The following is a 21,133-nucleotide window of genomic DNA, read 5'->3' as shown; positions in this document are numbered from 1 at the left end:
AAACTGAAGTCCAAGGAAGTTAAGTGATGCCCAAGATCACACAGCAAGTAGGTAGCCAAGCCAGGACACAAACTCCAATCTACCCGACCTCAAGGCCCATGCTTTTAGTTATTGTGGTCTTTGGAGTCTCCTCTCTTCTCTGGGACTGTCTGCCTGTCTTTGCCATGAGGTAACTTGCCAGAACACTTTTTGGAAGCACTAGTTCCCAAGTTAGAGACATACTACAGGCCCTACTTGGTCTTGGGTAGTAGCATATCAAAGGCTCTGATGAGTCCTGCAGATAGAAATGCACAGAGCTTGGTTGGGCTTGGTTTTCCAGCCCAATGTGATGGGGCATCCTTTTTTGCACAAACACTGTCGTCAACATGAAAACCAAGATCTCAGAAATCTTGACACCATGCAGATAAGAAGCCTGTCAGCATCCCCCTCTGAGCCTCCAATCCCCTCCCCTCCCCTCTGAGCAGTCCCAGAGGCCATTAGCTAGCATGAGATGGGCTGCAGGAGCCATTTGGACTGTGATGTTCCCCAGAGCAACTCATCAGCATCCTTGACACTTCCAGGCGAGAGCTCTCCAGGGAAGCTGGGGTATATTCGACCACATTCCACCTCCCTTTGGCCAGAAGCCCCCGCTCTTGGGGAAAGGGGCACTGCCAGCCCCTCCCCAGGTTGGCCATTCCATCAAAGTCTGCCACAGCCAGCTGGGCCCTCAACTTCGCCTCAAGCAGCTGAAACGCTTCGAATGATGGGATTGAGAAGAAGGGAAGGAGTGAAAAAAGGAATAGAAAAAGAGAAAGATGTGAGGATGTAAGTGCTTTTCAGAGCTGAGAATCAAAGCATCTTAGAATTTTAGAGGGGAGTATAGGGATCTCCAATCTAAGGGAGGAGAAGGGAGGAGTTAGAAAGGGTCTCAGACCAGCCCAGACTGGGGTTGGGCTCAGGCACCCGGTCTCTCACGAGCAGTCCAGGGACTGGTGCCAGCCCCACTCAGCTCCAGGCTCGGGGCAGTCTGCAGCCCCCGCCACATTTCCCCGCAGCCCACCCCTCACGGAGCAGCTGAGGCAGGACTCCAGGACCCCCGGGGCACACACCAGTCAGCACCTGCCCAGGGAATGCAGACTCCCAGAGCAGGGCGGCAGGAGGTAGACGCACAGGGTCCAGAACTAGCTCGGCAGCTAACTGCCCTGGGACCTCCGGCTGGCCTGTCCCCTCTCTGCACATCAGTTGTCTCCTCCATTGAGTGGATGACTACGACCTTGTCCCCAGTGCCTTCTCTGTGGCCCAGGGCCTTGGGGTACTTACAGAGAAGGGCAGAGCCAACCTCTCAGGTGGCAGCAAAGGGTAAAGGGGGCGCTGGGCCGGCTCCTCCTCCTGGCCAGACTCTCTTCCCTCTCAACCCACAGGTGGACCGCGACTGTCTGGCTCAAGTTCCCCTTTCCCACCCATGCTGCCCCACTGCCCAAGGCCAGGCCTACAAGGTCAGCCCAGTTACCTCCCTGCTTGTTTTCTGGGGGCTTGTTTGGCTGCCTCGGACCTGGCAGAGGGCCCATCTTTGGAGTATACCTTGAGCGTTCCCAAGGTCAGCCACCAGCACTCTCTTTTCTCCTCCAGGTCCCAGATTCCTGGCCGAGGGACAGGCAGGGCACACAGCCAGGTATCTTCCCCCAGGAGGCCTAGGACCTGGGCAAGGTCGAGGCGCCAGCTCCTCCGGGAAGGGCAGTGGGGGTACAGCCCAGGATGCCATCCCAGTGCATTGTGCACACAGCACGGCAAGGCGCCGCCTCACGCTCCCCCCACCACCATCTGCACACCCACAGCAGGGGCTCACTAGCACCAGTCACACAGCCAATGTTAGTTAAGCTCTTTGGAAATGCAAGACTTGATTCTAAGCCCTTTACACAAAGGAACACATTTACCCTATGAGACTAGTGCCTTTATGCCCATTTAACAAATAAGGAAATTGAGGTCCTGGAAGTTCAGGTTACCTGAGGGAGGTCACACAGCTATCCAGGGATGGAGATGAACAAGACGCGACCCCAGGGCCCGGCTCCAGAACTCACACTCTTGATTTCGTGGCCTATTTCCCCTTGATCTTACCTGGCTGTTATAAAGGGCTTCTCTTGAAAATTAACGGTGAAAGATGCTTCAAAAAATGGGTTTCCTTGGGGTTAGCTGAACCCCTTTACCCCAAGGACCCTGGTCCCAGGGGCTCTCAGAACCACCAGATGACCCCCATCTCAGCTCCACTCCCATGACTCTTCCCAGCACAGTGCGTGCAGCCCTGGCCCTGGACACAGCTCCCAGCACCCCTTGGAGGCTTCTTTGACCATGGGGGTGCAGCCAGACACTAAAAATCATTTTTTTAGCTGGAGTGTGACTGAGGAGAGAGGTGTGGAGTGTGAGGTCCTCAGCCCCAACCACTTCCTTGTTGTTCTTGAAGCTGCTGTTTGATTGATCAATTCCTTTTAGAGTGGGGTCTATGACTCCCAGGGTGCCTAGTGCCACCCCAGCCCCAAGCCACCCCACCCACCAGCTATGCTGTCAGTGTGGGGAGAAGCAGGGGGAGGGTAGGGGGATAAAGGGGGAGAGGGCTAAAGAGATGGCGGGGAAAGGAGGAGGGGGAGGAGAAAGAAAGGGGGAAGAGGAAGGGGAAGGGGACAAAGGGACCAGGGAAGGTGGAGGCAGAGGACTGGAGGAGAGACAAGGGAAGGGAGAAGACCAGGAATGAGAAGGACAGGGGGAGGGGACTGGTCATACCTGGACTTCTTCGTGGCACCAAATGGACGTAAGTACACAGAGAGCACGGATGAGTGAGCCAAGGGCTCGCCTCGTCTGCAGGCTGCAGCCCGCTGGTGGGTCAGTTTCCCCGAGCTCAAGAAGCCAGAGGGGGACTCTGAAGCTGAGCCACCCCCGTCCCTGCCCCCCTCACCAGAGCTTCAAACAAAGCGGGCAGGGAAGATGGGCTGCAAGCGCCAGCCACCAGCCAGAGAGAAGGGGCGCAGGTGACAGCCGCCCCTGGCAACTGTTTCCCTGGCAACCGTTGGCAGCTGTGGGAACTACGTCACTGCCCGGCTCTGACCCAGCACAGCACAGGCCCCCAAACTTGTCTTGTGCCTAAGTCTCCCAACTGGGGTCCTGGCCAGGCCAGGCAGGGAGCTTGCAGAAGGGCTGGATTTAGGACAGCAGGTTATGGGGAGCACTGGGAGACACCTGCCTAAGTTGATCAACATTGACTTTAAAATTAAATCTTTTAGAACCCAGTGGAGGCTACCTCTTGGGACCAAAGATATCTATTGTCAGACACATTTGCTCCTGGAGGCTGCCAGCCTGTGGCCTTGGCCCCAGCCCAAGCTGGACACCCCTCTGACCCCCACCATTGGCTGCTGCAAGTGCAGAATGTGCACCATACTTCCCTGGAAATGTTTTAGAAGGGCCACCTCTTCCAAGAAGCCTTCTGAGATTGCTACAGCCCACTAGGAATCTTTCTTCTGAGTTAGCCCTGGGGCTAGGGGGTTCCCCTTAGCTTTCTCCCAGAGTTCCCTTGGGAGCCAAGCATGGGTCAGAGCCTACTTTCCATGCTTCAGAGTAAGTACCAGTCCGGGGAGAGAGGAGAACAGAGGCAAAGCTTCTAAAACCCCTATTATGTGCCAGGCAATACACTGGGAATTTGGGAGATCCATTTCCAACATTCTGTGAGGTTAGTCCTGTTGAACCCACATTACAGATGGGGATACAGATGCTCAGGGAGGTGACATGACTTGGTCCAGACCACCAGCTGGTAAGGCAGGGGTATGGAATTCAAACCAAGATCTCCTCTGAGACATGAAGGCATCAAGACCAATTATCCACCTGAGGCTTGACTAATCCTGTCCTGCATTCAGTACATATCCGAACTCTATTTAATCACTTCCAGTGACAGGAAGCTTATCTCCTTCCAAGAGAGCATATCCCTTTGACCTCTCAAAAGTCCTTCATAGCCTTGAGTCAAAGAGAAAAGGCCATCAAAAATATGGGGTAACGTCCACGTGCCAGCCAGCCAGAGCACAGAGGAGAACCAGGGATGGGCGCCCTGACCGAGTCCTCAGCTCCAGGCAGCAGCTGGGTAGAGCCGCTCAGGAGGCTGAGGGACCGGGGTCTCAGCCAAACAGCTATGAGCACTTTCCCAGAGGTGGCGAACCCCTCAGTGATTCCAAGGGGATGGAGGGGCTTTGGGATGGTTCCTGGCAGGGCCCATGGGGCGGGCAGTGGGGCTCTGGGGCCTGTGCACCCCCACACCTCCTACTCCCACCGAGGGAGCCAGGAGACGGCTTCAGTCAGGAAGCAGCTATTGTCTCGCTGCTGGCCCAGAGCTGTGTCCCATTCAGACACTATTTTTGGCCCCCAAAGGAAGAGGAAAAGAAAGGAAAGAAAGGAGTTGCTGTTCTCAGTGGAACCCTTGCCCGGAAAGAATTCCAGGGCCTGCTGGGCCAGAAAAGGCAGTCACTGTTGGATCAAAAGACCCTGCACTTAAAAGGAGCTGGCAGGGGGCTGCAGTTCAGGGGAGCTGGGGGGGAGAGCACAGATGGGGCACCCCAGCCTTTCACACACACTAGGTGTTCACTAATTGCAACAACTCACAGAGCAACAGAGGCACAGCATCCGGGGTCCCACCATAGTCGCTAAGCACTAGTAATAATAAGAACACCTACAATAGTTCCTAGCTCCTTCCTGCCCAGAGCCAAGTCTCTGCCAAAGACAACCCTTGCTTGACACTCACGATGCTGCTGACCAGAGTGGAGGTAGGGACAAAAATGAGGAAGCTCATCTGTAACTCGGGTAACTGAGGCCCAGGGAGCAGCATGACTGCCAAAATAACAAGCTTGCGAGCCTTCTCCTCCCCCCTCCCCCTTTTGCTACCCCACCCGTTCCTTGCTTTCACCAACTCCAAAACACGAGCCTTCTTTCTGTCCTCAAACACATCTCAGGGCCTTTGCACATGCTGTCCCTAAACAATGTACATTCTTGCCTGGCCCCTTTCCCTGACTGGTTTCTTCTCACACTTTATTTCAAATGTCTCCTCCCCTGAGAAGCCTTCTGTGATTACCCAACCAAAATTACCCTCCCCATCCACCACTCTCTTCCATGTTGCTTTATCTTATTAACTTAATAGCACTTAACACTGTCTGAAATACCCCAGCAATTTGTTTGTTGGCTATTTTTCAATGTTTGCTCTGTTCTTAGCTGTCTTACCCCCCCACTTGTATCTCCAGTATGTAGCACAGTGTGTGGTTTACAGTAGATGCTCAATGACTGCTAGTTAATGATGAATAAGACAGAGCTGGCACTCTAACTCAGATCAACAGGCTCCAAGCCTCTTCCCAATAGGAACCAATCCCTGATGCTGTACATCTGACCCCAAAGTGTAACTTGGGCAGGGTGTTTCAGCACTGAGCCAACCCCTCTCTCCAGATCCGAGTAGGTCAGGGGCATACACACCTCTGCCAGGTGCTTGGCCCGAGAGGGACTCTCAAGTCTGTGCATAGACTGAAAGCAGGGACAGGAGCTGAAATGCCAGCCTAAGTTCTCCAGTACACAGCTGCTAGTAAAGACTCTGAGAAGTCCTGCAGTGTGGAAGCCTAGCAGCCCAAGCCTTTCTTAAACCATTGGGGCCATGGACTTATTTTCAAAGTTGCTGGATTAGATCACATCTGAATTCATGATCAACAGAACTTGGGTTTCTCCTGACATGAGGCAAAGTTATCACCCCCATGCCGAAGGCCTCAGAGCCCAGGAACAGGAGCCAGTCCTCCTCATCCCTACACACTTGGGGGCTGTGAACACTCCACCCTCCCTCAAGGGCAGTTACTGCAGCTTCCAGCTCTGGTTCCCCAAACCCAGGTCAGGAGCAGAGTTGGGACTCCTGGGCGTGCTGCATCTGCTGTAAGGTCTCATGGTGAAGCACTGGGTGTCCTCCCACCACAGCTGGCAATGGTTGCTGCACCCAGACACAGCCCCCCACCTCAGTCCAGGGACCAGGACCTGGGCCTGCTCAGCTCCCAGCCCATCCGGTCCGGGGTATGTGCATAGGCAGCAGAGCCTGACAGGGTGTGGCAGGCGTGGCCACCGTGTGGGATAAGTACAGCTTTGAAGAAACTGCATGAGGATCCTTTCCGGCCCTGCCTGCTGCCCCTGGCTCTGGCAAGGTGATGTCACATGCAGGTGTGTGGGAGGGGAGGTGCCGAGAGAACAAGAACACCCCTACCCAGGCACAGGCCTAGTGGGTGCAGGAGAACAAGGGCAGCGCCAGCTCCGTGATGACCTGGGAGGTGGGTGTTCCCTGCTTCCCAAGGCCTCCATCAACCCCTCCGGCCTCCCCCTAGTGCCCATCCTGAGGGCTCTCACCCTCCCTGCCCTCCCTCCAGCTCACTGAGCTGTTAGGAGGCTGGTAGGAGGCTCCTGAAGAGGCCACTGGATGGCACTGATGGGGCACATTTGGGCATGGTGAGAGGCCAGGCTGGGAGAGGGTTTCCAGAGGGAAGTGCCCCCTGCCCACACACACCGTCTGATGCTGCTAGGGTGACCAGGGCCCTGCTTGGGGACTTAGCACCTGGGGAGACCGTGGGACTTGGGTACCTCTCCCCTCCAGGGCCAGAAAAGCTCAGGGTTGGAAGGAGCTGCAAAGAACCCCAGGTGATGCTGAAGTTCCCTCTGCAACTCCCTGCCAGATTTAAACACCTGCCAGGATGGGGAACTCACTGTCTCAAACAGGTACAGCCCTCTGTGGTGCCATGGCAAATAGTCCAGGCCCAAGGGCAGGAGACCTGGATTCAGGCTCATGCTACCACTGACAGGCTAGAGAACTTGGGGCCTGTTTCCTCATCTGTGAAATGTGGATGAAGATTCAAATGTTTGAGGGCCAGCAGCACCCAAGACTGAATGAGCATCTTTGTAGGCAGTGAAGCTATAGGCACTAGAGGTGGGGGCTGGGTTAGACTCACCCCAGGAGTTTCACACACACACAGACGGTGACAAACCCAGAGGAGCAGCAGGCAAAGGGCACCAGGCCAAGCATGGCTCAGCCACCCCAGTCAGTCCTGGGGCTCACCCTTTGCATTTGTTACTATCAAGGCAGGTGGGTCTGGGCAATTGTCCCCCTGCTCCAGGGTCAGAAACCCAGGGTGCTAACCACAGAGCCACTCCTTGAGGGCCAGATTTAGCCAGCCAACCGGCTGGCTCCCAGGGGCCACGGGAACTTGGCCCAGCAGAGCAGTGACCACAGAGTGCTGCCCCAGGACGCCAGCCCAACTTCATTCAGGCCTCCCCTATAGGCCCAGGACAGTGGCCGAGCCAGTTAGGCCTTGGGTCTCAGGGAGGAGGGGGCGGGAGCATCAGGCTTGGGCAGCTCCTCATGCCAGCAGATCAGGACGCTGTGGGATGGGAGTGTCCGAGGGGACAGGTCCTCCGCACCTGGGGCCTTTCCCGGTGACGTCATGGGAGGACAAGTCTACTGCTTCGGGAGCTGCTCCCTAAGAGCTGCTTGGTGGTGGCCCAGAACGGTGGCAGTGACAGCATCACTTAAGCTGTGCCAAACACTATACTCAGCACTCAAGATTTAGTGCTCACTTAACTCTCTCAAGATGCCATTACCACCATCATTTGAAAGATGAGGAAAGCAAGGCACAGAGCAGCTAATACACATGTCCAGGCTCACACAGCTGGTGGAGCTGGGACAGAACCAGGTAGCCCCAGGGCCATCCACCTGAGACCGCCCCTTCCAGGGTGATGGAGGGGCAAAGGTCCCAGACAGCAGGGGAGGGGGTCTGCAGTCCAGGGGCCCGACAGCATGCAGCTGTCTCAGTTCATCCTCACAAGGTCTCATTCAGATATTAGAAATTTATATCTTTACCCCCAGTTTACGACTTAAGTAATGAGGCTGAGAGAAATTAAGCCACTTGCAGAAGTCACTATTCAGAAATTAAACCTAGTTCCAACTCTATTACCACGTGACCTGAAGACAAGCCCTTAGCTAAGGTTTCGGGAGACCTCTCGAAGCAGTGCATTAGGCTAAGTACACACTTTGCAGCCATGTGCTGCCCCCGATTCCAGCAGTAACCCTGCCAGTGGGGGGAACCGTCAGCTCCACGTATTGGTGAGGACACTGAGAGGTCTAGGAAGGTTGCAACCTTGGGCAGCAGGATACAAGCTCCTGACGCCCTCTTCCCCCAAGCAGCCTTGAGAGACAAGGACAGGGCTTCTGGGGGGCCGAAAGCAGAGGCTTGCACATGGGGTAGAGGGGTGGCCAAAGTGGTTCTAGTGTCTCACGGTTGCTTGTTTGGAGTTCGTTTAAGTGGCGTGAGCCTGGAGGGCCAACCTGGAGCCGTTAGCTGCAGAAGCGCCAGAGCTGAGCTGGCTCCTGGGCAGGGAGGCCCCACCCCCAGGCCATCTCCCTCTAATGCACGGACCTGTCCACTGGTGCCTGGAAGCTCTGCCAGCTCCTCTCAGTCTCAGCTTTTATCTCTGTCTGGCTGGAACTGCCAAGCACACCACAAACTGCCTGAGCCTGAGCCAGTACCAGCCCAGGTCCTGAAGTCTACCCCACTGGCCTCTCCACCAGAGCGCGTGGGGCAGGAGAGGGAAGGGTAGGTCCTGCCAGCCCATGTGGCCCCAGCTCTCCCAAGGGGAGGCAGGAGGAGGTCACCCCAAGTTATTGCAAGTTATCTCTGGGCCTCACTGCACCATCTGCCCAATGGGGAGATCATGGTAAAGGCTAACATTTATATGGACCAGACACTGTTCTGAACACCTTACCACAGTCACTCCCTAATGTTCACCACAGACCCTGATAGATACTGTTGTTATCCACTTTGACCAGATGAGGAAACTGATGCAGACGCCCAAGTTCACACCACCAGAGTGGAACAAAGCCAGGATTCTCCCCAGGCCAGCAGCCTTGCTAGCTCTGTGGGTCCCATCGCCCGAGAGGAGCACGGGCTTGTCGCGGCAAAGAGGGGGTTCAAGACAAGGGCACATGCCCTCTGACTCCAGCATAGAGTCTGGCCTGGCCAGGGAGCCCCTCTCCACCAAGAGGGGCTGGAGAGTACAGTGGGCAAGAGCAGGTGGACAGGCTGAAGCCTCAAAGATGAGGGGTTCCTCATGGGTAAGCCCCCTGGGCCTCAGTGTCCCCATCCTGAGAGCGGGCACTTCAGGAGCACCAGCCTCACAGGAAGAAAGGTGGGTGGCTAGAGTCGAAGGGCTGGGAGGATCAGGACTGTCCTGGCCCAGGCTGAGCCACGGGGGACCCAGAGAGAGTTTGGGCCTTGAGGGGCCTAAGGAGGTGCCTCAAGGACCTCCTGATGGGGCGTGAGAACCGGAAGGCAGAGGGCAAGGTCTCAGCCTGGGGAGGTTGAGGCCCGTCCAGGGCCCCAACCCCCACTCTGTTTGAGAGGCCCCTTTGTGCCCACCCTGCCCCACCCCCACTTGCCATCTGCCTGGTCCCTGGGGTCCTGGTCCCCCAGCTGCCGGATTTGCTCACATGATGCCCCATCTGCTGTGTCAGAAGGCGGGGTCCACAGGGCCACCCCGAGGACAGGGTTGGGGGTGCCAGGACCTGCTCAGGCCCTGGTTTGGGGGGAACATGGCACTGGGGTTTCACGCTGTGTTGCCACACTTGTCCCTCCCCCACCTGTACCCCTGACATCCCTCTGCCTCCTCGCGTCCTCCCTCAGAGCTCTGTCCCCTACTCTGCACCCCTGCCATATAGATGCCCCCTGTCCCTGCATCCCAGAAAGGGGCGCAGCCCCTCCTCACTGCCCACACTCAGCTCTTGCTGAGGATGAAGTGCCCGGGGCCCAGCAGGACCATGGTCCACGTCGCCTCTCCATGGCCGTGCCTCCTGCCCCCTCCCATTTTGGTCATGCTGGGCCCTGCTCACAAGGCCATCCTCAGAACACACAGACCCTGCCACAGCTCTGCCACCTCTTTCACCTGCTACCTCCTTACCTGCGCGGCCACCTCCCACTCTGTCCCTACAGCTATGAAGCCGCCCTCCAAGAATGAGCCTTGAGACCCACTTCCTGGGCCTGAGCCAGTCACACCAGCCCCACGTCACAGCCCTGCCCTTTCAAACCTTCTGGGATCACAGCTTGGGCACCCAGCCTCCACCTGGCCACTTCCCTGACCTGGCTGCTGGCTACAGTGGGCCCCAAGTCCTTCCACCTTCCCTTCCCCGCAGAGCAGATGAGGACCTGCTGCCCTGGCACTCCAGGCCCCATAAAATGACCCATGTCAGGTCTCTGGTGCCATCACCTGCCCCATTTCCCCAGCTCTCACCATTCCCAAGCCTTTTCCCATGCAGTGTCGTAGGCCCAGAACATGCCCCCCTACCCATCAGCCTCTAAGCCCAGCCTAATTGCCCTCTGCAGAGCTGCCAGGGGCCTCCTAGGTCAGAAGGTTCTCTCTCCCTCAACCAGCAAGTTTATCTCACTCCTCAGCCTCAGATCTTAACTGTCCTGTTTGTTTGTGTCCCTGACAAGATGGGGGTGTCCCAGCCAGTCTGCCCAGCCCCTGCTCAGTGACCCAGGGAACTGAAGCCGGCAACACCAGAACGGCCTCTCCCTCACGACCTCGCCTGGAGTGGGGTCCTTCACAGCCGGACCTACCAGTCAAGCCCCGGGACCCTGCAGGAGGCAGGGCAACTACTGTCACCCACACGCAGCCATTTAGCAGCTGGAACAGCTGAGGCCCAGAGAGAGGCAACCGTGGTGCTGCCATGGCCAAGCTGGTCTCAGGTCCCTGGCATCCTTGCAGCAGGGCGGGGTTTGGGTCTAGCCCCAGGAGCTCATCTCACCCCTGGACATCGGCAGGGACGACCCCATGGAAGCCCTGGCCTGAGCTCTGGGGAGCCAGCTCAGCAGCTGGTCGCTCTCCCCAGCGGAGACACTTCTTCCCACTCAGTCTCCAACCCCAGGGAGTCCCTTCTGCCCTCTGGGTTCCCACAGTGAGGGGCAGGGGCCTTGGCTCCGGGTCTGCGTTCCCACAAGGTCTAGAGAACCTTATCTGTCTCGTTCACTGCAATACCCTCCAAGCCTAGGACAATACCAGGCACACAGTAGGCACTCAATAAATGTTTACATGAAAAACTTCCTTGGCTCCCTGGAGCTACAAGGGCTGGTCCTACCCACCCCACATACCCCAGGCCAGAGGAGTTCAGGCAGGGTGGCAGTGGGCAAGAGAGAAGGGCAAGAGGGACCCTGCTTTACTCCTGCCCCCAACCTTCCTCAGCAAAAAGAGCACCAGTCCCTCCCATGATGCCATGGGAGACCCCAACTCAGCACCACAGGAGGGGGGTTGGTGGGAGAGGAGGGGAGGACAGGAACCAGCAGTCCCCCTGGGGAGCAGGGAGGGCATTGATAGCACCTGGTGGGAGGCCCTATCTGTGGCAAGCAGATGGAAGCCTGGGGTCTTGTGGTTAGCGGGCAATGGGCTCTCCAGCCCTCGGCCCTTGCTTCCCCATCTGTCTGCCCCTGGCCCCAAGGGCATTCCCTTGCCCCAGACCTCCACGTTCAAACTCCATGGCCAGGACCACCTTGTCCAGAAGGCGGCCTGTGTGATGAATGGCCAGACTGCCCCTGGCTGGCTTGGGGTCCCAGCCCCAGCCCCAAGCAGCTGTAGGCAAGGCTGCCCTCAAGAGCTCCGTGCCCAGCACCCTGCAGCAGCCTGCAGTCCCGAGGCTGGACCCTGGCTCCCATCTCCAAACTGATGTGACCTGGGGAAAGCCACCCACCTTCCCAGAGCCTCGGTTCTCCCCTCCTTGCAGCGGAAGCAGGAGCAGACAGAGATCTCACAGCCCAGAGAACAGAGCCCAGCTTGCTGGCCCCAGTGACTACCATCTGAGCCTCGGTTTCCCCAGCTGACAGATGACTATGTCTGTGTCTCCCCACTGGATCAGACCAGTGGCTCTGAGAAGTTCCATTTTCTTGGACCCCAACCTCTTCTCAGACATCCCCCTGCCCATCCAGCCCCAACCCTAGAGACGCAGTAGGGCAGTGCTCCTCTGAGCTAGCCACCCCGCCCCATACCAGCAACTCCCAATTCCCTACGCCACTACCACCCCTACCCTCCACCACCCACAGTCCCATCCCTCTGCCTCCTGCTGTCACACCCGTGATCTGGTACCTAGCGCCAGGTAGAGGGTCCTACGTCGGGCCAGGCTGCTAGAACGCCTTTCAAGATCCACCTCCGAGGCTTAATGTGCCAGCCTTGGTCCCGCTACTGAGCTGGAGCGCGTGGGTGGCTCCAGCCCCTCTCCCGCAGCGGGCAAGGCGGGCAGCCAGTGCGGAGCCGAGCCGGAGCGGAGGCCAGGGGAGGCGCCAGGGTGCGTTTGGTAGGGGGACGCCCCCTCCTGCCCCAGCTGGGCTCCTCCCTCCTCCCTAGCTCGGCTGGGGATGACGGGGCCACAGTGAGTCACGGGCTTCTCAGAGGGAGGCTGGGAGGGGGCAGGGCTGAGAGAGCTGAGGCGGTGATCCTGGGGGATGCCCATGACTCAGCACAGGGTAAGGGGGCACCTCAGCCTCACCCCCTATCCAGGCAGACAGGTGCCAGGCTTCACGGGCCCACACCACTGGGGACAACCGCTTCTCTGCCCTCCATCTGTTGCTTGCATTGGGCTGTTCTCCCCAAAGTGCCCCACAGACAGGCCAGGGTTGCCATGACAACAGGACCCTCAGATGCTGGCCCCCCCTCACTTCTTGGCCCAGGCGACAACTGCCCCTTCCTGAAGGAGAGTCCAGCCTCTTTGGCAGCAGCCAGGAGCTAGTGCCGACCGGCAGAGCGGAAGGCACGCCTGAGGGAGGAGGGGTGTCAATAGTCCTGGCACACTGCCAGTCAGGCCGTGCACAACTGGCCACCTGACCTTAAGTCTTCCCTGAGCCTCAGTCCTCACAGCAAGGGAACCCATCTCAGGGCTCCCAAGCACACACAGCTTCAAGATTCCAAGTGTCAAGTTCTGGGTTCTGAAACCTCAGGTGTTTCAGGCAATGGCCTCTTTTAGTCTATCTGCTGGGCCCAAAGGGAAACTGAGGCCCAGGTAAAGAACCACTTCTCATGGCTCTAAAAACTCACAGAGAGAAATCTGGAAGTTGGCTGATGCCCCCATGCCCTTTCAGGCCACTGGCCTGTTAGGAGCTCCCTCCCACTGCTAAGGTTCGTGGCCTCCCTGGGAGGCAGGGAGCTTCAGAGAGCTCACAGCCCACTCTGCAGAAGGCAGACTCCCTGTCTTCCTTCATCCCTCCACCGTGGCCAAATGATTCCCAAGTCATAGGTGCGGTAAGGATTTCACAACATAATGAGAGTAGGTAATGACAGCAACAGTAATAACAATAATAATAATCGTGATGTCACATTTACTAGCCATTTACTACATTCCAGGCTCTTCCCTAACGCTGTAGCACCACAGGACAGTGGCGAGGAGGAAAACGTGTTGCTCAGACCAGTGCCAGGCACTTGATAAGCCCTTAATAAATATTTGTGTGAGTGGTGATGAAGGGAAAGCACAAGGTGGAGAAATGAGGCCCAGAGAAGGGAATGAACTTCCCCAGGATCACACAGCTGGAAAGTGGCAGAGTCAGGACAGAAGTCCAGGCAGTCTGGCCCCACACCGTCTCTCCTCACTGCTCATGAATCAAGCTTCCCCAGACCTCGAGAGTGGACCTGGACACGGTGGGTGCTCAGGACACTGTGCGCCCCTTCTCTCTCGCAGGCGTCTGTGTTCTGAGAGCAGGCCTGGAAGTCACCTAATGCAGCACAAATGCAAACTTTTCAGACAGCCTAGGCGACCAAAGATCGCTGTGGCTGAAGTGTACCCATCACCTACCTGTGAAACTAAGCTTCATGAGGAGGAAAGGCAATGAAGCTACCTGGTGGGGTGCAGGAGGCGTCCAGGCCAGAGCTGCCAGACAGCAGTACTATGTTCTCTAAGCCCGTGCCGCACTGTGGACACATGGCCCACGTCCAGCCTGCTGTTCCCTCCCAGGACTACAGTGGGCACTCCCTCATTGCCAGGGCAGGAAGGGCCAGCCCCCACTGGGGTCCAGGAAACCAGTGAGCGGAAGTGAGTTATCCAGGGAAGAATGGGGAGCCCCTGACATGCTGAGTGCCTAGGCAAGTCACTGCCTCTAACCGGCAGTTTTCCAAGGTCTGTCTTTCAGGGCCTGGAGCTGGTAGCTGGGCAGCCTCAGCTGTTCCCCAGGGTCCAGGGCAGCAGGGCAGCAGGGCAGCAGTCCTCCACACACACACCACAGAGGGAGCTGGCCAGCAGGCGCCACTTTCTCTGCAGGTGACAGGGGCCACTGAGCTGCACGGCTGAGCAAGGGATGGGGGTGCCTGAAGCCAGCAGCCACTCTGGCCACACAGGCAAGGCCTACCGGGTGGCCCAGCCAGGGAGAAGGTGGCTTGCCAAGCTCCACTAACCCTCTCACCACTGGGCTTCTCAGAGACCTACTCTGTACCGCGTACTGTGCAAGGCTCTAGGCCAGGGTGGGGAGCGAGCCCCAGCTCCAAGTCTGGTTCACATCAGGTGGGGGCACCAGGGAGTCAGTTCTCAGCACCACAGAGCTCTCAGAAGGCTCTGGGAGTCAAAAGTGCAAAACCAAATAAATTAATTATTAATCATAATGCTACTTATTATTAGTACTAATAACAGGACTGATCATGGCAGCTGTGCCCATAGGAATCCCTGTGTGAGATGTGTGGATCATTCTGATTCCACCTTCCTGATGCCGTGGGCTGGCCCACCGTGCTGCTAGTGACACAGGTAGCTCAGCCAAGGCCACACAGCCGGCCTGTGGCTGGGGTCCCCCCCCCATGTGTGGGCCCTAACCAAGCACCTGCAAGATGCCAGTCATCTCTTAGGAGTTCCTCACACTCATCCTCTCCTTTGGTTCTCACAACATTTGCTCTCCCAGCTTCACAGAAGAATGCCCAAGGCACAGAGGGGGTGAGGGCCTTGCCCGTGCCCTTTAGGGACAAAGCTAGGGTTTAACCAAATGTGTTGGTCCCAGAGCCCTGGCTGGGTCTTGAAGGAGGGGTTTCAACAGAGACCAGCAGAAAGAGCATTCCAGGTAGAATGAACAGCATCAACAGACGTAGGGGCATGGGACATGGGAGCCATTCTTGGAAAGAAATGGGATAATTAGGGGCATAGGGGCAGATTCTGGAAGATAATGAAAAACATAATTTTGACTTTAATGGGGTCTCATCAAAAGCACTGAGAAGCCAGGGAAGGTGTTTGGTAGGGAAGTGCATGGTCAGGGCTCAAACCGTGGCCCACAGCATGGGCTGAGAACTTGTTAGGAATCCAGCATCGCAACTGTGCCCCAGACCAGCTGCATCAGAATAAATGTGTGAATAAGATGTCCACATGGTTCCAGCATCTGTTAAAGCAGGAGAAACCCTGGTCTAGACTCTAGGGGCTCGTACCAGCAATGGCGGGGTGGGATGGGTGGAGGGGTGGTGGGAGGCCAGGGTGCAGCAGGACACTGGAAAAGATGGAGGCAGAGAGAGGGTTGGTCCAAGAGACTTTGTTCCAAGAAACTGGAGAAGGGCTAGAATCCCCCACCCTCCATAAGCCCGGGAGGGGAGAAGGGAGTCAGACGGCCCTGATGTACGGTGGGGCGGGGAGTGCAGGATGGAGTGCAGATGCGGGAAGCAGAGCAAAGGCTACCCTCGGGCACAATGGAATGGGGGTGCCCCTGTGACATGTGGGAGGCCTTCCAACAGGTGGCTGGAAACACATGCTAGGTCTCAGGGTGCAGGGCTACGGTCCTCCAAACCCAGGGAGTGCCACAAGCTTACCAGCTGGTGACAGAGGCCAGAGGGAAGAGGGGAGTACAGAAAGCTGAACGTACACAGAGATCTTCATTTTAAGGTGCAGGAGGTGGGCGATGCTGCAGCTGAGAGGTTGGGGGCCAGACTCTGCGCTCAGGCTGCCTGGCTTCTACTCCTGGCTCTGCCAGCTGAGTGATTCGGGCAGCATCTCTATAGCTAACCGCCTCCTCAAAAGGGGGCAATACCAGCACCACCAGTAACAATAAACGAGGGCACATAAGTCAAGCTCACAACCAGGCATGAGTGAGCACCCATGATGTGCTGTTCAGAGAAACCTGCCCATGAGACATAAATGGGGCTGCTAGGCAGGTGGGAGATCTGTGAGCATGTTTGCACCCAGGACAGGGATAAGAGGACAAGAGATCCGCAGTACCCCTGTGAAGGCCAAGCAGATCACTGGGGCAGAACTTGGGAAAGGGGTGGACATTACCAGACTTGTTCTTGGAGGCCAAACCTTTCTCCACCTCTAACCCTCCATCCAGCATAGTGTGAGCCAGCCTTGTATACTGTGAAGAGCTGTGCCCACCTGCAGAAAGGTCACAGGCAACCACTGCCTGCTTGGAGGTGAGTTTTTAACTGAACAAAGCAATTCAAGCCCAGACTTCTCCCTTGCAAGCTGAGTGGCCTTGCAAATCATTGAGCACCATACCTAATGCACAGGAGGTGCCCAAGATCTCCTCTACAGAATAGTGACAATTGTTCCCATTTAAAAGAGATGGAAACGGAGGCTGAGAAAGAGAACCTTCCCAAAGACTCACAGCATGTTAGCAACAGAGCCAGGACTTGAACCGGGGTTCTGGACCCAGACCACATGCTTTGTGGCCATCCTCCCAGCCACCTTCTTGTTCATTCCCGTGGGAAAACCTCCTGGCCACAGGCACGGGGCACTCACAGCCCCGTGATAACGCTGCCTCCTGTCTCACCCCGCCCCCAGGCCCGCTGCCCATGTGACTCAGCCACTCTCACAAAGGGAGCTGTGTGCCTGCGCCCTAGGCTTGCACGCCCCCTCCTCCCACTGCTCATCCCCCAGCTGGACAAGGAGCAGGGAGCCTGACATATCCAAGACGTGGAGAGAGCAAGGGGCACTGTCAGCCATTAAAATGGGGCAAGTCTAGTAAGATTCAAGTCCGGGCTTGGGGGTACACGAGGTGGGTGCCAGCTTCAGTGATGAATCGCAAGGCCAAACCAGGAGGAGGGCAGAGACTGCCCAGGTCCGAGGCTGGGTTCTTCGGCGTTCTGATTTTCCTGCCCTTATTTGGAACTCCAAGGACAGACCCAACCCTTTTGGCTCCCTCAGGGGCGGGGTCCAGGTGGGTGTCCCGCCCATGCTTAGCTGTATCAGGTTTCAAAAGCCCTGGCCTTTATGGTCAAGGAAAAGGTGCCTCCCGCCTGCCAGGTTCCCGTGTCCACACCTGCTTCCAGCACTGACCTCTCCATTCCTCCCCACCGGAGGTTTCAGCTCAGAGCCCATGAGCCCCTGCTGAGCACTGATTGTGTGCTGGGCAAGTGACTTCCATTTTCTCCCACAACCCTGCCAAGGTGGCCTGGCTTCCCTTGTTGGAACAGGAGACTGAGGCTCAGAGAGGGAGGGGGGCCACCTCAAGGTCACACAAGATAGAGGATTCAAGCCACGATCTGACTTCAAGGCCTGAAACTGCCCCCATGCCCTCTGCCTGTTCCAGTGGCATCTTGACCACATGCCAACAAGAAGTGGCCTTGGGCCCGGCCCAGACACGCAGGCAAACAGACATCCCCCCTCCATGGTCACCCTGTTCCTCTTGCTGGAAGAGGCCACTGCAGAATGCAGGTCCTTGCACAGTTCAGGCTGGCTGGGCCTCCAGGGCCCACCCCTGCTGACCTCCCCAGGAGGTGGGCATGCCTGAGTGCCCAGCTGCCTCAGCTACAGGGTGGACAGGCCAGCCACCCCCTCTTCCAGGCATGACGGAATGTCTGCCCTCAGCCCAGCCCCCAAAGTGCACTTGGCAGAGGGGTTTGGGTCCAGCCAGAACAGGCCGGGAAGGTCCCTCCGGCTCCGTGCCTGCCTCCTGACTTTCCAGAGCCCCTGAGCCCAGGGCGAGGATGGGCCCACCGAAGATGGGCCACCAGCCCTACCCCAAGCCCACTCCCATGCCCGCCAGCCGGGGCCACTCTTGCCATGGGCAGCAGGTGCCCTGCCGGGCATCCAAAGGCTCAAGTTCCTCAGGTGAGGCCCTATTCATCTGTCAAGGTCAGGCAGCCCTTTGTGGCCCAGGGAACTGGGGCCAGGTGGGTTGGGTGGTGCCCTCCTACTCAGCTTCTGGAGCACAGCCCCTCCTGGGAGTGTGGCAGGTGGCAGGACTGCTCTTCCCAGGGGGACCCTGCTTAGGCCCAGGGCAGACCCAGTGACGGGGAGGCTCCAAACTGCCCCTCACCTCCCCCCAAGACTCTTCCCAGCAGTGCCCCAATGTCCTTCAAACAGCACAGCATGGGACTCCACAGGTTCCCTGGGTCCTGGTCTGTGACATTTGGCTGTCAGCTGCTCACACGCCCAAGACTTAGGCCAAGTGCCTCTGGTCAGGCATTGTGGCTCTCATGCCAAGGGAGGCAAATAAAGCCCAGAGAGATTTAGTGATTATCACCAAGGCAGCACAGCAGTGTGCAAAGATGGCAGGATGTGCTTCGTCTTAAGGGTGACAATGTACCATCTTCTCACCTGACTGCCATAGGGTCCCCAGGGCTCAGGAGCTCCACTTTGACCTCCCCATGACCCCACCCCTGCTCCTACACCCACACCCATGGGGCCCAGCACAGAGCTGTGCTAAGGTATCAGCTGCGGGAGACCCACCTGGGGAGTCATAATGAGGGTGCCCCACATTCCTCACCTGGAAGCTGAGGCTGCCACCTCAGTTTTGGTAAAATAAAGAGCTGGCGTTGGACATACTTTGTGGGAAGCCCACAGAGCACCCAGCCTCCCAGCCCAGACACCCACCCTCTCCACACAGCCTGGGAGCCTGGGAGCCGCCAGGGTCTCCCCCGTGTGCCAGGGCGCAGCTGGCTCTGGAGTTGTAGTGAAGCGATGATGACAGCCCCTCATTAGCAGCGGTGGTCTAAGTAACAGAGGGAATGTGGGGGGCCCATTTTACTGCCCACAGGCCCCAGGGAGCCGAGTTGGTGGAGGCAGAGCTGGCTGGGTGCCAGGCACCCTCCAGGCACCAGCCACCCACCCCTGGCTGGCTGACATGTGGGGTCTGGAAACTGGGTTTGCGTGGGGTGGGGGGGGTCCTGGGGGACTGGGGCTCCAGTCTCTGTTTTCAGACCTCTGCCCCTGCCTGCCCCCCTCGTGGTACAGAAAGGTACAGCCCAGGAAGGAGGGCCTGGCCCAGGAGGCACCGGGCAGGGCCGGGCCTCTTCCTCCATGCTGGCTCTACCTTCCTGGTGTGTGTTCGGCTGCCCTGTAGGAGTCTCATCTTGGAGGCCTGGCCCAGAGCGGGAGCAGTGTGTTATCACCTCCTGCAGCCAGGGCGGGAAGGGCTGTGCTACTGGCTGAGGGGTCTGGGGAGACATGACCTCTGCGCTGGCCTGAGGGGCAGACGCGCCCCCAGACCTGGGCCCTAGGCCCTCCACCAGGATCACCAGGGGAGGCTGCCTTCCTCCTTGTCAAAGTCAAACAAGCCCGGGCCAACCTGCTCCCAAACCGGTTTCCCATGGAGCCCGGGAGGAAAGAGGCTCTGGGCACTGGGGGACGCACCAGGCAGCAGAGGCAATGGGTGCATGCCTCCGGTCTCCCCAGCCAAGTGCCATGTTTCGCAGCCTCACCGTGGCCCTCAACCTTCTACAGTCTCCTCCTCTGGGCACTGGGAGCACCCCACACCCCGTGCCAGCCTCCCTGTGCCAAGACGACCATCCCATGAGCACGCCCAGCCCATACACAGAGCAGCAAGGGGTAACCCCAGGACGGTCAGGGCTTCCAAAGCAGCCCAGAACCCTGACACATGTCCTCTGGGCATTGAACCAGACCCGAGGGACTGCAAGGTCAAATGGGCCAGGCTGGGAGCCACACCCGCTGACTTGCCCACCCTGTCCCCTACCCTAAACAGCAGCGTCTTACCTCCAGGCCTGGGCAGGCCCCTGGCTGGACTGTGCCCATGCTGCCTCCTCCCCTTCCACCGCCTCCAGGGCTCATGGACACCCAGTCTGAGCTTGTCTGGGCAGGCGGTCCCAGGTGAGGCTCCGCCTGCCTGTCTCATCCCACTTCCGGCTGCCCCACTGCCAAGGCTGCCGCATCCCTTTCTCATTCCTGGGTTTCTCTCCAGGGCCTGGCCCCTTGGGTGCTGAATGCCCCCCATCGCTTGCCTCAGTCCTTTACCCAGGGATGCATGAGCTGCTGGCCCACCCATGGCCCCTGGGCAGCCTGGGAAAGTCGCTGAATGTCTCTGAGTCTCAGGGACCCGCCCCCCCCAGGGCTTTTGGGGATTGCTGGCTCTCCCCTGCTCTATGTAATTACCAACTCTGCAAGTTCCCTCCTGCCTCCTCCCTGAGCTCAGGCCCCACCTGAAGGCGGCCAGACTCACCTGCCTGCAATAAAAACAATCCAACAGCCTATAGTTAGCTGGAGACAGGAGGGGAGGGTGGAGAGCAGGGGGATGGAGGGCAGCGGGGGTCACAGTCCCTGCTCTCAGAATGCCCAGCTTCTTGCAGGAGACAAACTAGAAACTGAAACAGAAATGGGGGCAGGGATAGGAGGGATTGGAGGCAGCTGCTCCAGGTACCCCAGGGGTGCAGAGAGGGCCAGGCAGGCTCTGCCCCACCTGAGAGGCCCCAGGCACATCCCTCCCAGCCTCCTCCTGGACCACCGGCCGCCCACCCTCCCTAACCAACCACCGTTCAACACTTCAGGCCTCACCTCAGACCTGCAGTTCTCCAGGGGAGCTTTTCAGAGTTCTCACACCCAGGTAACCACTCCCCCAGGTGGCTCCTGATTCCTACCACCACCTCCAGTAACCCCAGGATTGAGAACAGGGCCACCACGTCTTCTAAGAAGCCATCTGGGCATCAATTTATTCAGACTTTGTATCCTGTGCCATGGTGGGCTGTCCCCAGACAAGGCACTAACAGTGCCTTCTCTCGCCTTCCCCACTGCATGTGTCCCCCACAGCCCCCTGGGCTCCCCTTTCCATCCCCCAGTGTCAGGACTATGCCTTCCTCATCTGTGTGCCCGTCAGGTCATGCCCCAGCATAAGGCCTGGTGCAAATAAATTATGGATGACAGGTGGGTGAAGGAGGAAATGCAAGAAGG

General features: G+C 57.9%; 1 protein-coding gene across 3 annotated transcripts in view; it reads right to left on the bottom strand.

The window, feature by feature from the left end:
- Positions 1 to 20,060, bottom strand: part of ADGRG1 (adhesion G protein-coupled receptor G1) — a 39,464-nt gene extending 19,404 nt beyond the window's left edge. Inside the window, exon 1 of one of the 3 annotated variants that reach the window (XM_036897672.2) lies at positions 19,946 to 20,060. In XM_036897672.2, coding sequence (XP_036753567.2) covers positions 19,946 to 20,020 — 75 coding nt within the window. In that variant the 5' untranslated portion in view covers positions 20,021 to 20,060. Of the gene's footprint in view, positions 1 to 2,094; positions 2,314 to 12,150; positions 12,360 to 19,945 lie in introns of those variants that run through there. The other 2 variants (XM_036897673.2, XM_036897675.2) reach the window with 2 other exon arrangements.
- Between the last annotated feature and the right edge of the window lie 1,073 nt (positions 20,061 to 21,133).

The sequence above is a fragment of the Manis pentadactyla genome, chromosome 15, assembly GCF_030020395.1.
Source record: "Manis pentadactyla isolate mManPen7 chromosome 15, mManPen7.hap1, whole genome shotgun sequence".
In the NCBI taxonomy this organism is placed as follows: domain Eukaryota; kingdom Metazoa; phylum Chordata; class Mammalia; order Pholidota; family Manidae; genus Manis; species Manis pentadactyla.
The sequence above is the reverse complement of the archived record's forward strand: the minus strand, read 5'-3'. Positions and strand labels throughout refer to the sequence as shown.